Source organism: Daphnia magna, linkage group LG4 (genome assembly GCF_020631705.1).
Source record: "Daphnia magna isolate NIES linkage group LG4, ASM2063170v1.1, whole genome shotgun sequence".
Taxonomy (NCBI): Eukaryota; Metazoa; Arthropoda; class Branchiopoda; order Diplostraca; family Daphniidae; genus Daphnia; species Daphnia magna.
Genome location: NC_059185.1, coordinates 4939251 through 4958545, shown reverse-complemented (window position 1 = coordinate 4958545; position 19295 = coordinate 4939251). Strand labels below are relative to the sequence as shown.

At 37.5% G+C, this 19295-nt stretch overlaps 2 protein-coding genes, 2 long non-coding RNA genes and 1 pseudogene across 10 annotated transcripts; 3 read left to right on the top strand and 2 right to left on the bottom strand.

The window, feature by feature from the left end:
- Nucleotides 1–4792: 4792 nt before the first annotated feature.
- Nucleotides 4793–7760, bottom strand: LOC123471080. 5 transcript variants are annotated; one of them, XR_006645023.1, is made up of 7 exons: nucleotides 7609–7760; nucleotides 7248–7410; nucleotides 6795–7131; nucleotides 6377–6728; nucleotides 5943–6255; nucleotides 5356–5874; nucleotides 4793–5296 (listed from the first exon to the last, which is right to left on the bottom strand). It is a non-coding gene; the product is annotated as an uncharacterized LOC123471080 (long non-coding RNA). The 5 variants fall into 5 exon arrangements; XR_006645024.1 differs by having other exon boundaries at nucleotides 5356–5536; nucleotides 5586–5874; nucleotides 7248–7722; XR_006645025.1 differs by having other exon boundaries at nucleotides 7603–7620.
- A 22-nt stretch (nucleotides 7761–7782) lies between these two features.
- Nucleotides 7783–10397, top strand: LOC123471079. Of its 2 annotated transcripts, XM_045171977.1 has the most exons (6): nucleotides 7783–8160; nucleotides 8249–8332; nucleotides 8431–8883; nucleotides 8998–9136; nucleotides 9203–9407; nucleotides 9468–10397. In XM_045171977.1, the coding sequence occupies exons 1-6, from the start codon at nucleotides 7875–7877 to the stop codon at nucleotides 9717–9719; spliced, it is 1419 nt and encodes a 472-aa protein (XP_045027912.1). In that variant the 5' UTR covers nucleotides 7783–7874; the 3' UTR covers nucleotides 9720–10397. The 2 variants fall into 2 exon arrangements, with proteins under 2 accessions (XP_045027912.1, XP_045027910.1); XM_045171975.1 differs by having other exon boundaries at nucleotides 7785–8160; nucleotides 8998–9407.
- A 272-nt stretch (nucleotides 10398–10669) lies between these two features.
- On the bottom strand, nucleotides 10670–12855 carry LOC123471260. The gene is made up of 3 exons (XR_006645548.1): nucleotides 11422–12855; nucleotides 10864–11356; nucleotides 10670–10791 (listed from the first exon to the last, which is right to left on the bottom strand). It is a non-coding gene; the product is annotated as an uncharacterized LOC123471260 (long non-coding RNA).
- A 2487-nt stretch (nucleotides 12856–15342) lies between these two features.
- On the top strand, nucleotides 15343–16272 carry LOC123471078 (annotated as a pseudogene).
- A 1142-nt stretch (nucleotides 16273–17414) lies between these two features.
- On the top strand, nucleotides 17415–18956 carry LOC123471135. Of its 2 annotated transcripts, none has more exons than XR_006645143.1 (4): nucleotides 17415–17465; nucleotides 17533–17774; nucleotides 17836–17955; nucleotides 18023–18956. XR_006645143.1 is itself a non-coding variant. In XM_045172054.1 (4 exons), exons 1-4 carry the CDS (start codon nucleotides 17486–17488, stop codon nucleotides 18050–18052), a joined length of 384 nt encoding a protein of 127 aa, XP_045027989.1. In that variant the 5' UTR covers nucleotides 17484–17485; the 3' UTR covers nucleotides 18053–18956. The 2 variants fall into 2 exon arrangements, 1 of the variants encoding a protein (XP_045027989.1); XM_045172054.1 differs by lacking the exon at nucleotides 17415–17465 and having other exon boundaries at nucleotides 17484–17663; nucleotides 17719–17774.
- The last annotated feature ends 339 nt before the right edge of the window (nucleotides 18957–19295 follow it).

Genomic DNA, 19295 nt, shown 5'->3' with positions numbered 1-19295 from the left:
TACTATAGCTGCAGCAAAAGGACTGTGGCTTTCTCTTATTATTTTGTTACTTAGCATTACCTCTATTTTAGTCTTAACAACAAGTTTTAGGGATTCGGGTGTTCTTCGCAGTCTTTGATTAATGGGAGCGTTATGGCCTATGTTGATGTGATGTTTCACCTGTGTAGCTAGACCCAAGTCGGATTCTTGGTCTGCGAAAAGATCTTCATGTTTCTTTAGTAAAATTTCAATTTTAGTTTGTATGTCGTCTGATACATTGAGTGCTTGTTCTTCTTTTTCAACAATCTTAGCTATCTGCTTAGTTTTATTATTAAAGTCTAATTGAGTGAAGGATTCTAAATTACGATAATCTTGTTGTGTAAGATTTTCGTCTTCTCTATCAATCGGGATTAGTGGTATATGGATGCCTGCTTTGCTAAATGTTACGCTATAAATGGGCATGGTATTACTTCCAAAATTATGTTCTACTCCAAAGTGATCATAACATATTTGACGATTTCTAGTGTTAATCTTCACATTATTGTTAGATAAGAAATCTAATCCTAAGATGCATTGTTCATTTAAGTTGCTCATAACATAAAAGTGGTGGTTAATAATATGGTTATCATTGATAATAACTGAAAATTCAAATTTCCCTATCGATTTAAGTTCTTGTCCCGACACCGTTCTAAAAATAGGAGGATTCGCATTTTCTACTTGTTTTAAGTGCTCATTACACTCTAGAGTATCCAATATTTTACTGGATACTAAACTAGCGGCTGCGCCAGTGTCCACTAAAGCTATGATTTCCTTATTAAAGATTCTAACGGGAATACGTATCAGTTTTGGAATTTCTACTTCTACATCTGATCCTAAATTGTATGTTAGTTGGGAGTTACTGATTGGTTTTATGGTGTTTATCGGGGACCTTGGTTGTTGGTACGTGCCATATCTGTCCAACATTCTCTTGCAATATGTCCTCTTCGGTTACACTTGTAGCAGGTTATTTCTCGATTTTCAGTTGTTCGAGGGTTGTTGCTAGTGTGTTGTTGCTGCTGTAGATGTTGGTTGCTGTTATAACGTGCTTGTTGTCTGTAGTTGTTTGGTCCGTTGTAGTTTCCTTGTCGGTTAGGGTAGTCGTTCCGATATGAGGGACGTTGGTGAGATGGAAATCTGGTTTGTCTGTATCCTGAAGGATTATAATTTCTTCGTCCTGACGAATTGTAATCTCTGCGGTAGGGGCTGTTATCTCTGTTCCTACTTAGACTTCTTTCTCGACTTGATTCTCGGCTGTTATGACTGTCGGCAAATCGCCCTCGCGAATCACGTGATCTTGAGTAACGTTCACTTGGACGTGGTCTTCTGTTTTCGTATTGGTCAGTTGCAGCTATGGTAACGTCGTTTTCCTGTGAGGATCCATGTTTCGTATTAGTACATTTTAATTCTGACAGAGCCTCTGATAATTTTTGCTCAAGTAGTTGGATTTTATCGTCTTGTTGTTTTTCGTGATGCGTTATCCCTGCTATAACAGCTGACATCTCCTTGTCGTCTGTAGCTTCTTTTGTGTGTAGAATTTTTTCAGAAATGAAAAGTTGTTTACATAATGCGTCAAAGTCTTCTGTGTTTTCTGGCATTCGTAGATAAAGTTCTGCTTTATACTTTGGTAGTAATCCTTGTAGTAGGATTTTGCTTTTTCTGTGATCCCTCATCTTTTTCACTTTGTTTAGTAATTGTCCTTCAATAATAGTTTGGTTATGGTCAGCCCTGTCTTCTTTACCAGCGATGGTATCGTAGAGATTATTTAACCTTGACACAAAAGCTCTGCAGTTTTCTTCCGGTTTTTGAGTTAATTTTGAAAGTTTTTTCTCCAGCGTAGCTAAGTCGTAGGTGTCTTGAAATCTTGTAATTAGTGCTTCTTTCCAATCCTGGTAATTTAGATCATCTCCTTCTTCCTCAGCGTAGTTTTCATGCCATTCGAAGGCTTCGCCTTTCAATCGATCAGAAAAGAAACGTATCTTTTGATTGTCGTCCCATTCATTGTTTCGTGCTACGTGTTCGGCGCCGCGTAACCACTCTGATATTAGTTTATCAGTGCTTTTTCCTTTAAAGATTGGAATAGCCTTTTTGTCTTCTCTGGAGAATAGCTCTCCTAAAGCCTTTACTATTGGCTGAGTGAAGTACCGGTTCACTTTCTTTGCGTCTTCGTCGTCCTGCTCAGTTGCTGGAATATCGCCATCCTTGGGATTTTTCTTGGAGGTATTCACGAACGTTTTTTCCGAAGTGCCCTCGTCGTCGTGTGTTACGCCCATGTCGGCCTTCTTTTTAAACAGTTGATTTTCTTGCTCCAAATAGATGATTGTTTTGTTTAAGTGTTCTATCTGTGTTTTGAGGTTTTCTATTGTTTGTTCAAAATCGTTTGTTTGTTCTATTTCCAGCTCGTAGTGGAGTGACTTGTCTCCACTGTCTGTCGGCAAGGTTAGTTCGTTTATATCTCCCACTAGTTTGGTTATTTCTCCTGGTTCGTCCTCGTCTAGCCTTGAGTCGTTGGAGTCTTCAGTCTCGATGAATTTAACTTGAAGTTTTTTGTATTCTTTCACCCGGTTTTCTAGAATTATTATTTGATTTTCTTGTCCTCGTACCCGATCTTGTAGTTCTTGAAGGTCTTTTTCAAGGTTTTTGTTCTTTGAAGTGAAATCTAGCAGGTTTTTCTTTAAATTGATTTTCTCTGCTGAGGCCTTGTCGAGTCTGTCTGCCAAAACTTTTATCTCTTTCTGAAGCTGCTCTGCTGTTTCTGATACTTGCTTTATCTGGTTTTCTGCACTGCTGAGTTTCTGGATCAGTCTGGTCTTCTCACCTTCAAGTTTGTTAATTATTTCTTGCCCTTCGGTCTCGACAGCTGCGTTGTTTTCCTCTTTTCTTTTGAGAAGATTCTGCAATTGACTCTCGGTTGCTAAGGTGGTTTCAAGGTTTTGTTCTAGGTCGGCGATTCGGGAATTGGCTTTTTCAAGGGAGTTTTTCAGAGCCTCGTTGCTTTCTTGAAGTTGCTCTAACGAACTGCTTAAAGTGTATTTGGAACTCTTTGCCTTCTTTTTGTTACTCTCCAATTGTTTTTGCGCGTTTGAAAGTTCAAATTTTAGCGTAGTTATCTGCTTTTTATCTTCAATTAGTGCGATTACTGACTCTTTCTGCAATACATTGATGGTACCGAACAAAAATTCTTTTTCTTTTCCGTGCAATGTGTGTAGCTGTTGGAGTAAACTATCGAGTGTTCTGGTGTTCCCACCTTGTGCGACTATATCGTCTTTGAGTGTTTTAGTGGCATTAGCAATGGTTTCTGCTGTTACACCATCTGTTACTTTTAAAGTTTTTTCTAGAAGGTAATTAGTGTAAAAATGCAGCGAATTTTGCGTCGCCTGACTTGCTTCTTGTTTCTGTGTTTGTAACTGCTGGATATTATCAGTTGTTGAGATTGTCTGGTATGCTTTACTTCTTTCTAAGTCTTGCTTAAATTCTAAGTCTATTAAGGTCTTCCAATTGTCCAAAAATTGTTCTCGATGGTGACTTAGGTTTGGGTCTTGGTCGGTTAAATCAGATTCTTGTAGTACGGGGTATAAAGGTAGTAGTGTGTTCTCGTTGAGAGCAGTTTTTTGTACAGGTGAATCAAACGGCATTCGCTTACCTCGATGATGTTCCGATGTCGGTTGCTTGAAGACTTGGTGATAGAAGCGTTGAATACTTGCAGCTGGCGAATGAAGCACAGATCAGAAATTTTTCTTCCAGAGTCTCGTTGTTATTCTTGTTGTCTCGTTGGGACCTCCAAATGTAATAGTTTCTAGACTGTGTATTTGCCAGTAAACTAACTCTACTTAAGACGATACAACCATGTGCTTATATACCAAGAGATTGAAGGTTAAGAAGGGAGGGGTTTACAATAACTTTTACTTTTATCATTAACTATTATCCGCAGGGAAGGTTGCATTCGTGACGACCTTCTTGCTGGGTGGGGCTGCTGTTGCTAAGAGGAGTTGCTGCGGTCTATTACAAGAGTAAGTCGTAAGTCTCGAGAAGAGAGGGATAAGGAGTAAGTCTAGAACATCGTCAATTCTAGGCAAGGGAAAGGAATCTTTTTTTGTTATACCATTGAGTTTTCTATAATCCATACAGAGTCGGATTCCTCCGTTTTTCTTTTTTAGTAATACTACGGGGCCGCCCATGGAGATAATTAATATTAATAATTCCTGCAAAATACGGTCAAGCTCTGGTTTTACGTTTTGGTGTATCCGATAGGGGCGTAATCTAATGTGTCCTTGCCCTAGTACGTATTTCGCGTCAGAAAACCCTTTTTTACTTGGTTTTCCATACTGGTATTGCGAATACAACCGGTGTTTAATACAAGTTTATACTCTCAATTTTACGGGTGGCAGGCGAACGGATGCCGGTAGAAGTATTCAAACTTTAATCTCTCTCTAAATCGCGATGCGAATTTGCTGTCTTTAGCACCAGCGTATAACTGCTTTTAAACTAGTTTCCATAAGGTTTCCACTTCTGCTATCATATGCAGTTTTTACCATGTTTAAATCTGTTGGAAATATGGCATAGTTTCTGTTATTTATACCATGCATATGCCCTTTTTAAACCGTTGTTTCTTCCTTTTCATTTACAAACCGTAAAAGAATAAAGATCGTTTTCAAACTGTACCTGAACTGAATGGTTACTTTTTTCATTTCGCTCAAATTCGTATTTCAACTAGTAAGAAATCCGGATAAATAAGCCTTCAATTAAACTGCTGCTACATTTAAAGAAAATGTAAAAATTTCTTGCATTTGTCAAAATTTTATTATGCAAATCACAAGATAAGGACTAGTTCACATAAATGTGTAGAGATGTCTTTGTTTTTATCAGTATTAACAGTATAGGAACAAATTAACGACAAAACACAAAAAAGGCTGAAACAGCAAAAAGGCAGAAACAACAAGCAAGGCAGAAATAACCACAGAAGCAATTTAAAAGGCGCCTTGGTTTGTTATGTTCGGCATCACACCCGGCCCTAGGCGCACAGGAATTTTAAAGGCAACGACCGCCCTCTCGAAAACAGATATCTGGTGGTCTATGGCGGCAGAAATCCCCATTTCGAGTTCCACTCCATCAATGCTAAAACCGGAAGACGATTCTGACGTTTTCCGGTGCGTCGCTGATATATTACGTTCCTTCCTGAAGTCAGCTGCCCTTGCTTTCCGACTCACTTGGATTAATCCAATGAGTTGTTGGATTTAAGGCTGGGTAACATTCCGGCTTCGGCAGAATGCATTCAATTATACTACAAAAACAAAAAATTTTTATTAAATAAACCGAGAAAAAATCAGCAAACAAGCTTACCTCCGAAAACTGCCATAATATTTATCATTCCTCCAAGCACCGGTCTGTCATCATCTTTGCAAGCTTTAGGGCTCCATTTGAGCCCCTGGCTTGTTTCGTTTGTAATCAAATGTTTGTAAATAGAATTTAAAAACTTCGACACACCGGAAGCAGACTTGTAGGCATTTGCCAGGTAGCAAATCTGAAAAAAAAATAGTAAAAGTTTCTTATTGTAAATAGTTTCTTCTTACCAAATTTAACAGCAGTCTGCTGCTCCTTCAAGGCAGTGTCAGCCGCTATCAACTTTACAACGGAGTCGAAAGGCAAACGGAAGGTGTGCCCAACGGCTCGGTCATGGTAGTCACAGTTCTCAAGGCTCTTAACTGAAAGATCCTTGAGCTGGAAATCAGTTATCTTGTTTGTAACATCACGGTCCAGTTAAACTGCTAATAGCCGACTGTAGTATCTCTTCCAGAATCGAATGGAAAGCTTGGATTAGAGGACGGCCGATCTTCTCTTCGAAAGAAGAATGCGAAAGTCCTAAAAGAAATTGTATATTAGTTCACATTAATGAATACAATAAATTTAAATTTTTTTAAAGATTTTACCCTGGTAATCGTACTGCTGTTGTTCATAAAAGCTGCTGTCGTAGCTGTGTTGGTTCTGATAGGAGTCGGTAATATTGATAGCTATTTGGCTATCTCCTAGGGCTTGGAGCGACGACGGACCTAAAGGAAAAACAAACAAAGCATTATTTAAAGTGATCTTAAAGAAGAATATAGTATTTTAAACAGATTTATCGTCTTCCCCAGTTGTGGAGTATGACGGTGGAATGAATTCGCGCAGTGGAAGTTGACGTCAATTGGTTTACTGCTTCGATGGGTGCTCTATAGTTCGTTGGAGCACCACTAAACAAATCACCTTTTCAAAACATTCCAAATTATTGTAAATAGATCTTAAGGCGAACTTAAACGTAATTTTGTACGACAGTGCCTAATGGAAAACTTATAATGAAAATAAAATAAACATGAAAAATACCTACCGGCTTCAGCAGAAATGTTGTTTGCAGCCACTCCAAGATTCGACGACACCGATGCAAACGAGGATGTGTCGTCAGCAGCTACTGATGTGGGGACATTTTTCTTCGTCTTCATAGACTTTCCCTTCAACCCTTTCTTTGTTGGCTGGTTTTCCTTGTTATGAACTTTTTTTTTTTTTTTTCAAAAGGCTGCTGTCATCAAAATCCTCGATTTGGTCCTCCTTTCGTTTTGAAGGGACCTTGTCCCGCTGGCCTCTACCCAAAGATGCGTTGGCGTCAGAATCCAAATAATTTAGAAATGGCCTATTTTTGAGAAGGGCTTTGAGGGCTTGCAATTCCTTGTTAAGTTTGGATGCTGAAATTTAAAATATTTAAGTGAACCAAATACACAACTGTTTAAGTATAATAAAACTAACAATACTTTCTTGGTTTCTGCTCGTTGTAGATAAAGGTAACGTTGTACTCTAGCCATCCTTCCTCGGGATATGTAAACCTTCTGTAAGGACTTTCTCCCCAGTCGACAGGAGATTTATTGGCAACCTTACACGTTGCAGGAGGATACAGTAAAGTCTTTTTGTCCAATGCTAACCAAGTGTGAGAGACTGTGCTGCGAACTTCTCTATTTTCTTCGAAGGAACTGCTTCCGACAGCAATATCCAACTCTTGGGTCTCTACTATGAAGAATTTTAACTTCTCATCTTCAGGTAAAAGTTCAAACAAAAGCCAAGCCATTGTGGTCTAGCTCTGCCTGAAATGTCCTATACAAAAGAAAGTATATTAGACATTGTTGCGCATATACAAATCTGGTGCTGTTAATTAAGCCAAGTGCATGTACTAAAAGCAGAAATAATAAAATTGTAAACATATATTTTACCTTGCTCGCAGCATGGTTTAGGTCACCACCTCTGTTCCAATACTCAGATGATGCTGTTGATGCTATTTTAGGGTTGATAACACTAGAAGCAACATCCGTATTAACAAACAAGCGAGCTTCATCATTGACATTTTTTCCAATTGCTTCCATCAAAGGGTCGCTGCTGTTTCAAACAATTGAGACCATTGAAATAGCTTATTAGGTAATTGGGACCTTGATACTTCTAAATTCGTAGTGGTGAAATACAATATGCGACAATTCTATTAAATTGCCTAACAACAGATTTAAATATATTATCTTTAAATAGAAACGGCAAACAATAAAAGAAGAGATGATCGAAAAGTTGAAAACACACTATTACGTTTCCGAAACTGGTAATGACGAAGATGCTTTATTATAAGAGGAATGGGGATAGGTTGCCAGACAAATTTACTTAATATTGTCGCAATCGCAATTTTGCAAATCGCAATTGAGACAGGTTAGATAAAAATCAACTAAAACAACCACAGAAAGATTGACAATACTTTCAGCTGAAAACAAAAGCTGCTTTCTTGCTTTCTCGTGTTTTCGTTGTCTGCTGTTTCCCACCTTGCGCAAAAAGTTTTCAAGTAGAGGCCTTATTTTGCGATGGAAAATAGTTCAAAATATACTGTTTACCAATTAGATCATAGCCAAATTCAGCAGATTCTTTATGTAAGTGGAAAAAAGAAAAGAAAATGGAATAGTAAAAGTGGTGGGGCTGGATTGTCTCGCGACTACTCCCGTGCATTGAAACGTCAGGCAACTGACATTCTCCTAAAGTGGAAAAAAAATGGTGTTCCACCTGAAGAATGGAACAAACTAAATGATTCTTCGAGTAATGTTGCAGCAGTCTTCAGTCTGGTGCAGAAAACTTGTGACGTTTCTGCCGAAGGTATTATTATCTAGTTACCTTAATCGCATAATTAACAGTTTGGACTGTAATACTAATCAGATAATGTTTGATATTTTAATAATTCCAGTTTTCATTGGCCGATCAGAGATATCTAGTAATTTTGTAGCAAATGACCAAGCATCGTCAACCACAGTGAATCAATGTACATCAGGTAAGCAATAAAATGTTTAATATATACAATGCAAGGAGTAGTACCAAGACACGTAGATGGCAAACTTGAGTCACCGATCAATTCTTTTGGTGCTTTAGCCACTTATTTAGATGAAAGGGCCGACTGGGACTATATGCATCAGCAAATGGTTAATCCGGAAGAGAGCATAATTGGAAATGAATCACTGACTAGTGAAGAAGACGATAGTAGTAGCATGGATGGCGAGCAAGTTGGAGACGACGAAAGTCCTATTCTGTTGCTATTACCTCATACTATTCCTATGAAAATGCTTTCATTTAAAAGACTGCTACAATATCACGCAGTGTACACAACCCAAAAGAAAAGCCATGTTACTTACTTTTTGCGGCTGCGACATCACTATCGACCAGCTATAGATTACGACACTCTTCCTACTACCGGAGAGCAGTTACTGAGAGTAGAAAGCAGTAAAGCTTTCATAGAAAGGGTAGTTTTGCCCAACATTGTAGAAGATGAAGAGGCGGAAATCACTGTTGATTCTTACAGAATCTATAATGGCTCACCATCTCCGGGTAAATATGCAACTTATTTTATTTGTTGAATTGGGTTTCGCCATCGTGTTAGAATATTAAATGAAATGAAGCCGATGACATTGATTACATAATTTGTATACGTATTCATAACAGAAGTTGCTGCCAGACCTGGAGAAGCTGCTGCTGGACCTTGTGCGGTTTCTGCTATACCTAATACAGCTACTGCTGGACCTGATGCGTTTGCTGCTAGACCTGATGTTCCTGCTGCTATGTCTGATAGGTCTGCTGCTAGGTCTGTTGAACCTGCTGCTAGGTCTGATGCGTCGGCTGGTGTACCTGATGAAGGGATTGATTTTAGACGTGAAAGGAGGCCAGTGCGCAAGCTGTCACCGGTTATCTACCATTTGGACGATAAAGGGGAAGCCAAATATGTTCATTTTGGTTTGGAAAATGGAATTACAAGGGATTCGCCGGGTGTGTTTTTCAAGCATGCTGAACTCATTCAGTATGCTAGTATCTACAAAAAACATCAAGACATTCTTCCTCCCTCAATTACCAAAAAGGTATTTAAAATACCTATGTGATTTATACTAAGCTATGTTTCATGTAACATTTTTTTATAGATCAATCGATTTGATGAAAACGAGCAAATTTTGCATGTCAAACGGTTGCTTCGCGCTGACGGCCATAATGCAGGCATCAGCAGTTCAGCACAGCCAGCCTCGACCACCCCTAAAAAACTACCGCACTTCACCATTGATTTAAATGCTGACGGTGTTCAACTATTTCAGAGTTCCGAAAAGAACAAATGCATCCCCATAATGATGGTAGTTCATTCGGTAAAAGAGCAGCTTTTTCCGACGCTCCTCCTATAATATTGAAAACACAATTCCCCGTAATAATAGGTATTGCTCATGGTCGCGGGAAACCATGCGTAAACAGATTCTTAAATCCTCTAATGAAAGAGCTTCAGAGGCTTGACCCAGACAACGGCAATCCTGCTATTGTATCCGTTAGAGAATTCACCGTTTCGATTAGATGCGTAGTATTCTATGCTTTTGATGGGCGGTTTCAATCCTAAACCCGTATCATCCGCAGATATTGTTGAAAGCAAGTAAGTTTTACGATTGTACGTGCAGCAGTTGAAAGATTTAAAGTACCCAATTAGGCCAACCACTCACGCTATTATTCATCTACCTGAAGATGCTCATAATTTTCAATGCGGTGTAGAAACTTTAAGCGCATTTGTTTTTGAATATTTTCTCCGTTTTTTTTTCGGAATGTTTTACGGTCGGGAAACAGGCCACTTGAACAAATTATGAATCGATTGATGGAAAGACACAAGTATTTGTTGCCAACAACTGCCGATGGAGAAATTATGGGTAGCTTTGAGAGACTGAAAGTTGAACTTGCCTTTCATGATGTACGCAACTCAAATAAAAAAATTGTGATCACTAATAATATTTTTATAATAACATATGATTATGCGTTTTTATTTGAATGTTTTCATACGTGCTTGTTTGGTGTAATCATTACAATGACGGGTGAAAGAGTTTGACATCGTGATTGTTAGATAATTCTATAAATTTTCTTCTTCGCCTGGGGGGGGGAAGGGTTCGGGTGTCTAAGAAAAATACAACACACACTTTTTTCCAGACATTTATTCCTATCGCCAGAAGCATTACAGAGAGGTGTCTACACTTAAACTACCCAGCCTCCGCTAATGGTGGTTTTCCGCCAAATCCATCCTTCCTCTATTGAAAAAAAGTATACAGTTAATATTACCTACCCATAGACGGCTTTAAAAAAAAAAATCGGTGATCACCTTTTTGTGCATCATACTATACCAGAACCAGGCATATAGAAAGCGTAAGCCATGCGCCTACTATGTTCAAACGGAAAACGTATACTAGGGTGGTCCTTTAATTCTTGGGTCCAGCACGGATCCTGCAAAAGTCAGGTTTAGAAATAAATGGGTTTAAAATACGTACGATAATTTACTTCAATTTTATAACATACCCAATACAAAAAAAGTGTCCTTTAAAATCCAACTCATTCTTTTAGAGAGGGACCTGCTTTATTATTCCGCTATGCATTTGCACGAAGTAAGAATTTTGCTTTTTGATTGACTCTTGGATCAAATGAACATTGGTTAGCCAAATTCAGGTAAAATGGAATAACCAGCCGTATTGTTTCCGTATCCTTCTGGAAAACGTCAGTCGCAATTTTGAAAGGTTTTTAGTAGGTTAACAAATTCCTTTAAACACTTCAGTTGTAAGGATGAAAGGGACCCATGCGCTTTGCATGCATTTAATTTCTATTGAAGTGCCGTGTCAATATCAATGCCGTTAAGGAAGTGTTTCATCATTGAAAACTGCGAATTCCATCTAGTGAGATTCATCATTGGTATTTTGAATCCAACGGAATCTAGCAGAACTTTTGTATCGACGACGCTCCTTCGAACCCCACCTACTATCTTGCACAACAAATCCTGTGACTCGGAAACAAATTTCTAAAAAAGAAGTTGAGAATTGGTTAGTGAAGTTCAATGAAACTGAAACGACGAAATAGTATTACCTCGAGAGCCTTAAGTCCATCTTTAATAACTAGCTGTGTTTGATGAGGTAAACATCCTGCGTGTGACGAAGTTGCGCTGACGGAACCATTTCGTTGATTTTCCAGCAATTTTCTTGAATTAGTCCTGCGAGGTCAATTTCTAATGTTGACATTAGATTTTCAATTTCTAATTCATCGTTCTGAGAACCGCCAGCAGAAGACGTGCATTCTAGGTATTCTGGAATCAAAACGTAGTTCGGGACTTCCAACCCAGCTTCAAGTTCCATTTCGATGAACTCGTCTTCTTTCTCTTCGAAAAAAAAGTTTGAGAGCTGAAGTCGGAACGCTTTAGTCATATTTGACGCATTATACGTTACAGTGCGAACAACCCGGAAAAATTAAATAATTATTAGACAGATTCAATGACCACTTTATAAAGACAACAACCTTTCCATTGAGTTCCCAGTCGGAAACGACGCATTCTGACTCTGATAGAATCGCTTCGGCTGTGTGATTTGAGGGCATATCCTTCATGTTAAAAAAACATGTAAACGGGACGTAGTCAGCAGTAACAGACGAGCATGAGACCCCCATAACCCAACCATGCTGTTAGATGACCAGAGGTCCAGCATAATGGTCACAATCTCACAAGATTTGAGTACAGTTTTCACTACTTCAGCAGTTCTTGCGTAGATTGAAGGTATGATGGTATCTCTCATCTTTTCGTAACTCGGAATGTTGTATGTTGGTGCGATAAATGAGATCAACCTCCGAAATCCATCTCGCTGTAAAACTGTTGAAGGCAAATTGTCCATAACAATCATTTCGGCTAAAAGAATGTCAATTTTCTTTTGAGTATCTTATGGCACTTTTGTTGCAAGGAAATTCTTCATACAATATTGATTGGATAAAATTTGTTTTCCTCCTGTTTTTACTTTGTTGTACTCTTCCTCGTGGCATCTTCTTAAATGCCGCAAGAAATTGGAAAAAGAATCTGAATGGCCGTGATGATATTTTCCATCTTTGCAATGTTTACATTGCACAAATTCCTTTCCGTTTGAGTATACATCATATGCCAGTTATCCCAACAATGACTTCTCCATCAAGGCCATTTTGTTTTCTCAAAGGCTGGTGTTTTAACAGCGTCTTTGGTTAGCTCTACTACCATGGATCTCACTTGCTCATTAGGGACAGCATCTTCTTCCTCAGAGGAAATTTCTTTTTCATCAGGATCGTTTGCTCGCTCTTGTTGATGTGATTCCCTTAAACGGTCTTCTTTCTCCTCTTCGTACAATAATTGTTCTTGAATGGTTGGAGCAGTTGCACGACCACGTCCTCTTACTTGCGATCCACCTCTTGACCCACTTCGTGATCCACCTCGTGATCCACCTCGTGATCCACCTCGTGATCCACCTCGTGAAGCACTACCCCTGTTGCCGCTACCTGGTCCACCCATTTGTTAACACCTAAGAGTTAAACGGAATGAGTATTGTTGCTTCAATTATATTCAAACAGTAGCAGGTAATTTACAGAGGCAATGTAACTGTTGAATGTTGGCAGGCCAAGTAGCAAAATAGTAAAGTTGGTTTCTCGACAGCTAAGTCAGCAACCACTGTGAAAGACAAGAGACGTGAGTTCAACAGTTATATCCAAGTAACATAGAAAGAAACTTACATATAAAAAAATTAACAAGCAATAAATCTGAGGGTGCTGGAAGAATGAGCACGATAACCTCATTTGAGAATGCTTGGATGTGCCAAGGAATCTATGACTTTTTCTGAACTTGATGACTAATTGACTATGATGAGCATTGAGCAAAGTACTCAAGTTGACAAATTTCAAATAGATCTAAGAATGCAAATATTCAAATAGATCTATAAATGATGTGTGAGATTGAGATGATATGAAACTGAGATGATTTTGATATTTGAATTGGGAAATGGGCTTCTAAGCTACGAGTGTTACCACGTTTGTAACTATAGAAGCGGAATAGTGGAATACTAGAACAGGCCTGTTGGAGAATTTTACTTTTCTTTAGTTAGCTGATGGCTGACTACTAAGAAGGCCCATAAAAATGACCCCAGAAAATGAGATTAAAAAGGCTTAAAACAGAAAAGCATGTTCTCACTAGCGACATTTACGAAGAAATTGACTTAACTCTCAATGATTTGGATTTGATTTGGATTTTAGGTAATATTCCAAATCAAATCCAAATCCAAATCACCACATTTAAAATTTTTCAAAATCCAAATCAAAATCCGCAAATGATTTGATTTGGATTTGATTTGATTTTCAACCCAAAATCCAATAGGGGAGAACGGGGTCAAACTGGACAAAAAATTTCTTTCCTCTTTATTTAGATTTCTATGTTCTTTTTCTAATATTTATTTTTAGTTAATGGTGCAGCACCTTCTTGGGTAACTCCACAATTTTTTTGTAATTTTTAAGTCTTAAAATAAACGAGTTATAAGGATTTTAATGAAGTCGTTTTTTTTAGTTTTCATTTAAACGGTGGGGCGAAACTGGACAGGGACGGTGTGAGATTGGACACTGCCAGTTTTCCTCCTAAGGAGAGTAAAATAAATTTAAAAAAAATATGGATAGACTGCTTATTCAATATTTTATTCGTTCATATTGAAATATTTGCAATAGAAATGAAAAATAGAGAGTTATGTCATTTTACGAAATAGGGGGCTGAAATGGACAATTTGTAGGCGGGTAGAGTAAAATGGGAGGGCTTAAGAGAGTATCAAGTATCGATTGGTCAAACGGGCGTATATGGCTTCTCCACAAGCACCTCCCACTCCAATATCGAAGTTGTCCGATATCACCCCAAAACTGTGTGTCTAAAATGACCCAACCCGGTGCTATTTAGTATTTCGTTAATAACTTAACACTGGAAAGGCATTAAAATTTAAGTTTTTTATCAATCATTAAAGAAATGAATTGGGTATTTCACATATCATTATTTTATTCATTTGTAGTGTTTTTCACTTTAAAAATGCTTACAGTAATAGGGAAGAATATTACATCAAACAGGGCCATTTTTTTAATTCTGCGATAACAAGAACAATAATGATTCGATTTTAATCAATATTTTTTCTAGAACGTTAAACATTGCAGTCTATACAAAAATATAAAAAAAATATTTTTTTTTCCATAACATGTAGCACTTAGGGTCTTTGTCCAATATGACCCGTGTCCAAGTTGACCTCGTTCTCCCCTACACTGACCATGTGTATCAAATTTTTCCCGCGTTATGAATGAATTCCCGCCTAGGTTTTTTGTTGTTTAAAACAATAATTTGGCACTTAGCAATTACACACTTTATCGTATGTTACAATGGATATTTACTCTGTCATCTTTGTTTTTTTTGTGACCATGTCTATTTTAGACATTATTGCGTTAGACAAGGAATTTGCTACCTTTGAGAATATCGAGAAAACAATAAAGGAATTAGAAACGGTGCTTTGCTATCCTCTGCAGTTTGGTGACGCAAAAACTATAGTTGCATACAACAAATCGGTAATTATAAAATTTTGGTAATAAAGGTAAACGCTATCCATTATTTTTTTTTAGATAAAAAAGCCATTGGATGAAAAGTGGCGGTACAAACATGTAGATGTACAATGCTCACATTTTGGCAAGCACAAGTCTAGATCAGCTGGAATTAGGCCGAATCAAAGCGTTTACTCGGTTGGGTGCCCTTTCCACTTCAGGGTAGTTTTCTTTCCCTTGCTTGGCAAGTTTAAGGTTTCTTCTTGTAATTTGGAGCATAAAAACCATGCTATTTCAAAGGATCATATCGAACTATACCGTAAAAAACAGTAAGAATATATTTATTTTGTCATTTCTCATGTGTTTCTAATCCGAATGTTATTCCCATTCGTAGGAAGCTTAAAGAAAACCCTGCTGCGTATCAATTTGCCACTTCCACTTTAGCTGTTGGAGGGAATGCAACGCTAACTAGAAAAGAAATGAGCCAAACCTGGGGCCATTTCTTGAAAAGGAAGGACCTTCAAAACATGAAACAGGCAATGACAGGTAAAAGCTATGAAATATAAATTTTTTTCATTTATTTATCACGAATTATGTTATACACATTAGGATGGTCTTCGGAAGTGTGGCAATCTACTACGGAAATACTTGCCAACTTGACAAGTAATACAGAAAACCTCGTGAACGTAACCTCCGACGAAAAAGGGGAAATGAAATGCATTTACGTCCAATTGTCGGAGCAAAGAAGATTTTATCAACGCTATGGCGAAGTGCTTCAATTCGATGGAACCCATAGCGTTACTAACACACCCATGCCGTTGTACACATTAATTGTGAAGGACAATTACGGGGTCGGCCAACGGGTTGCTTTTTTTCCGTAAGGGAAGAAACCGGTGATACGATTGCCATCGGTCTTAAGCAGTTTTGCGAGGTTAAACAACGTTAAGTGTTTTATATAGCAGAAAGACTCACATTTATTATTATTTGCAGAACAACGATAATTTCATCACGCAGGTGTTTCTTACAGATAAGGACTGCGCTGAGATAGCTGCCATTAAATGTCATTTTCCTAACGCCTGACATCTTCTTTGCCACTTCCATGCTCTGAGGGCAGTAGATCGCCGTCTCAATGAGACTGACCTTTCTAAAGCATTTAAAGAAGAAATCTACCAGGTTTTTCACGACACCGTATACGCCCAGACCAATGAGGCATTCATTGAAGGACAGGAATACCTTTACGCACAAGGTGAGGTTATATTTTATGTTACCTATAAACATTTTAAAAATAACGTTTCTATGTTTGCGCAGAAAAACCAATTACATCGCATCAAATGGTATTATGCCGCACAAATAATTCATCTTTTTTTTATTTAGGTTTTTTTAGGGACACCGGGTCAAGTGGGACAGTAGGGGGAAAGATTTTAGATTTTCAAAATAAAAAATTTTTTTAGTATGTTATTTAGATACATACAATCTACTTTGGCATTAAATTTGGTTCAATTTTGTCAATAACTGTATCAGTTATTAACAAAACTAAAAGAACGGTTTTTTAGTTAATTTTGTCTCCGCAATTTAATGTTTCTAGACAAAAATAATCGCAAATGGCATGTAAATTTAATATGGAAAGGAAGCTTAATCATTTCTTTATTGTTAAAAACAAAAATTATAATTTTCGATAAATTACTGTAGATAATATTAACGTTTTAAAAAAATAGTCTTGATCGTGAAATCGGGACAGCTGTTTTTGACTAAAATGGGACATTAGTGGGCGGGTTTGGCCTTCAAGCCCATCACTCATCACTGAGCTCATGACGCCATTACTGTTTCTTACAATGATAACAAGCAATCGATTACAATAAGCCCAACCCCCACCTATCTTGTAATAAGGTTTTTTTTATCATATAAGAAAATTTGTTTATTAACACAATAATCAAATTGAAACATTTATTAACTTATAGAGTCTATGCAGTGGGACGCTGTTTCAATTTTTACAAATTTTTTTAATGAATTTTAAGGCGACAACGGAGGACGTCCCTCACCACCCACCCTAGAATCCTCACTTACCCCTCAAAATATGCTCCTCCCACAAATATAAGAAAACTTTAAAGGTCTTATTTGGGAAAGTGGTTTATTATTAAACTATATAAAAAAATATGGGGGGTACATTACAGTATAGAATACATAAAAACAAAATAATAAATTAATTTAATGATTAGTTTGGGAGATATAGGGGGAAAACGAAAACCGTCCCGGCTTACTCCAGTCTCCCCTATAGGTTATTCCTGATAGAGGTCATTCACTAATCAAAGTAAAAAAAATAAATTTGGAGCAAGATACACACACAATTCACATTAGTAACTGAAGGCGTTTCGACAGCGTGGTGCGATTCACCATTTGCGCATGCGTAGGGTAGGGCAGGATCGAGCAACGACAGATCGACTGTAGCGCACCTACCGGATGAAGTTGTATCCATTTTCGCTGTACTGTTTTACCGACAGCCTGTCGGTGCAATAGCCATATACGTCTTCGAGCACCGACAGTCTGTCGGTGCAATAGATTTTTCGTAGGTCAGGGATATTTATTAACAATGAAGAAAAAGTGCTGTGTAATTAATTGTTTAAATAAAAATTACAGAAAAGGAGTTTTAAACCAAAAAGTGACTTACCACACTTTTCCAAAAAATGAAAACAGAATCGAAAAATGGATAAAACATTTACACAGCAGTGTCGAAAAGGGATCTTCAGCATACAGCCTCCGAAAATTCAGTAATTACACTGTTATTTGCAGTGATCAATTTGAAGAAACTGTTTGTTTTTTCAGTTACTGGAAATACCAAAATATTGAAGAAATCTGCTGTTTCAACGTTGTTCAACAAGGTATAACATATTCAACCAGATTTTGCTTCAGTCGAAAACAGGATTATATTTGTTTTAAAAGGTGGCAGTCATTCAGGTAAATGAACAGATTAATATGCCAAATAAAAGAATTCTGATGATGCACAACGGTAATGCTTCAACTCAACCAATTCACAGTTCTATCAATTCAACTCAAGACACAGTAAGTTACATAGCCAAATTAGTTCACCGAATAAAGAACTCACTAACTACATTCCATTGTTCTATAGGGCTTAACAATGATTGTCTTCTTGACATGACACAAGACCGCATAAATAAGCTTTAGGGCTTGTGAAAAAAAAATTATCCGACTGTTGTGTTTCTGGGCTTCGTCTTGTCTTTCAGCTCCTTCATTATAAAACTAGATCCGACCTTGTTATGGCTCTTAATAGGATTTTTCTTGTTCTGTCCCGCACTTATTTTTCCGTTAGGTTTTGCTTCCCTCTTTAATCAAGTTGACCTTGTCCCCATAATACTTTGTAGGTAAGATTTAGTATCTTTCCTTACAAACTTCAGCGAAATTAAAATCTTGCAACAAAGAGTTCCTGTAAGGAACGAAGGCGAATTGAATTGTCTAGCATTGTCCCTATTCGATTAAATGCAGAAAGACGTCGCCCTTATTCAATTATTAATTTCATTCTTGTTTGCGTCTGATCCCGACGATTCAGTTCCCCATACTCCCAAGGTGCTGAATCCAATTTCTTATAAAGCTTTAGCTTCTGCATTAACAATTCATCCTTTGCCTTTTTACGAGTAAAAAAATTACAACGAGTAACAAATCATTGTTAATCTTGCTTGATTAACCGTAATAATGCCAACCTGGCCGTAGTGTTCCGGTATACGAAATAAGCGTTTTTTTAGAGGGTAGGGTTAGCAAATCATGCTTTCTTATGAATTCATAAAGAGTGGGACTTCTTCCTTGTATTGCAATGCTTTATCTGATTGTCCACTGATTGTATCTAAGTCTGCTCTTTTCCTTTGAAAAATTTAGGAGCTAGTGAAAAATTGAAATTACGCAATAATTAGAAAAAGAAATAAGTCAATGAAAATATATGATTTACTTGTGATAATAGGAGGGAAGATTTGGCATTTGCATCACAGTTCTTATTTCCCTCTTGTTCAATAATTTTTCTAACATACGTAATACATTTTCTCATTCGCGGATGTGCATGTGGACTTTTGCCACCTTTAACTAATGCTCCCTCGCGTTTACTACAGTTGCCCCCCAGATTGTTGCCCATTAAAACTATTGCCCCTTAACTAATGCCCCCCTAACCAATGCCCTCCCAAAATAAATAACAATTGCCCCCTAATTTCAAAATCCTTTAAGTAAGTTTAAATCAAATTAATCATAATTATTTAAAATAGGTCACGGTTACAATTTCATATGTCCGATTGAGTATTCTTCCGTTAATAGGCTTTATTTCTCGCTAGATGGTTCTTTTACTCACGTTAAACTATATTTAAGGCCGTAGATAGCCGTAATTCAAAAGAGTAAAAAAA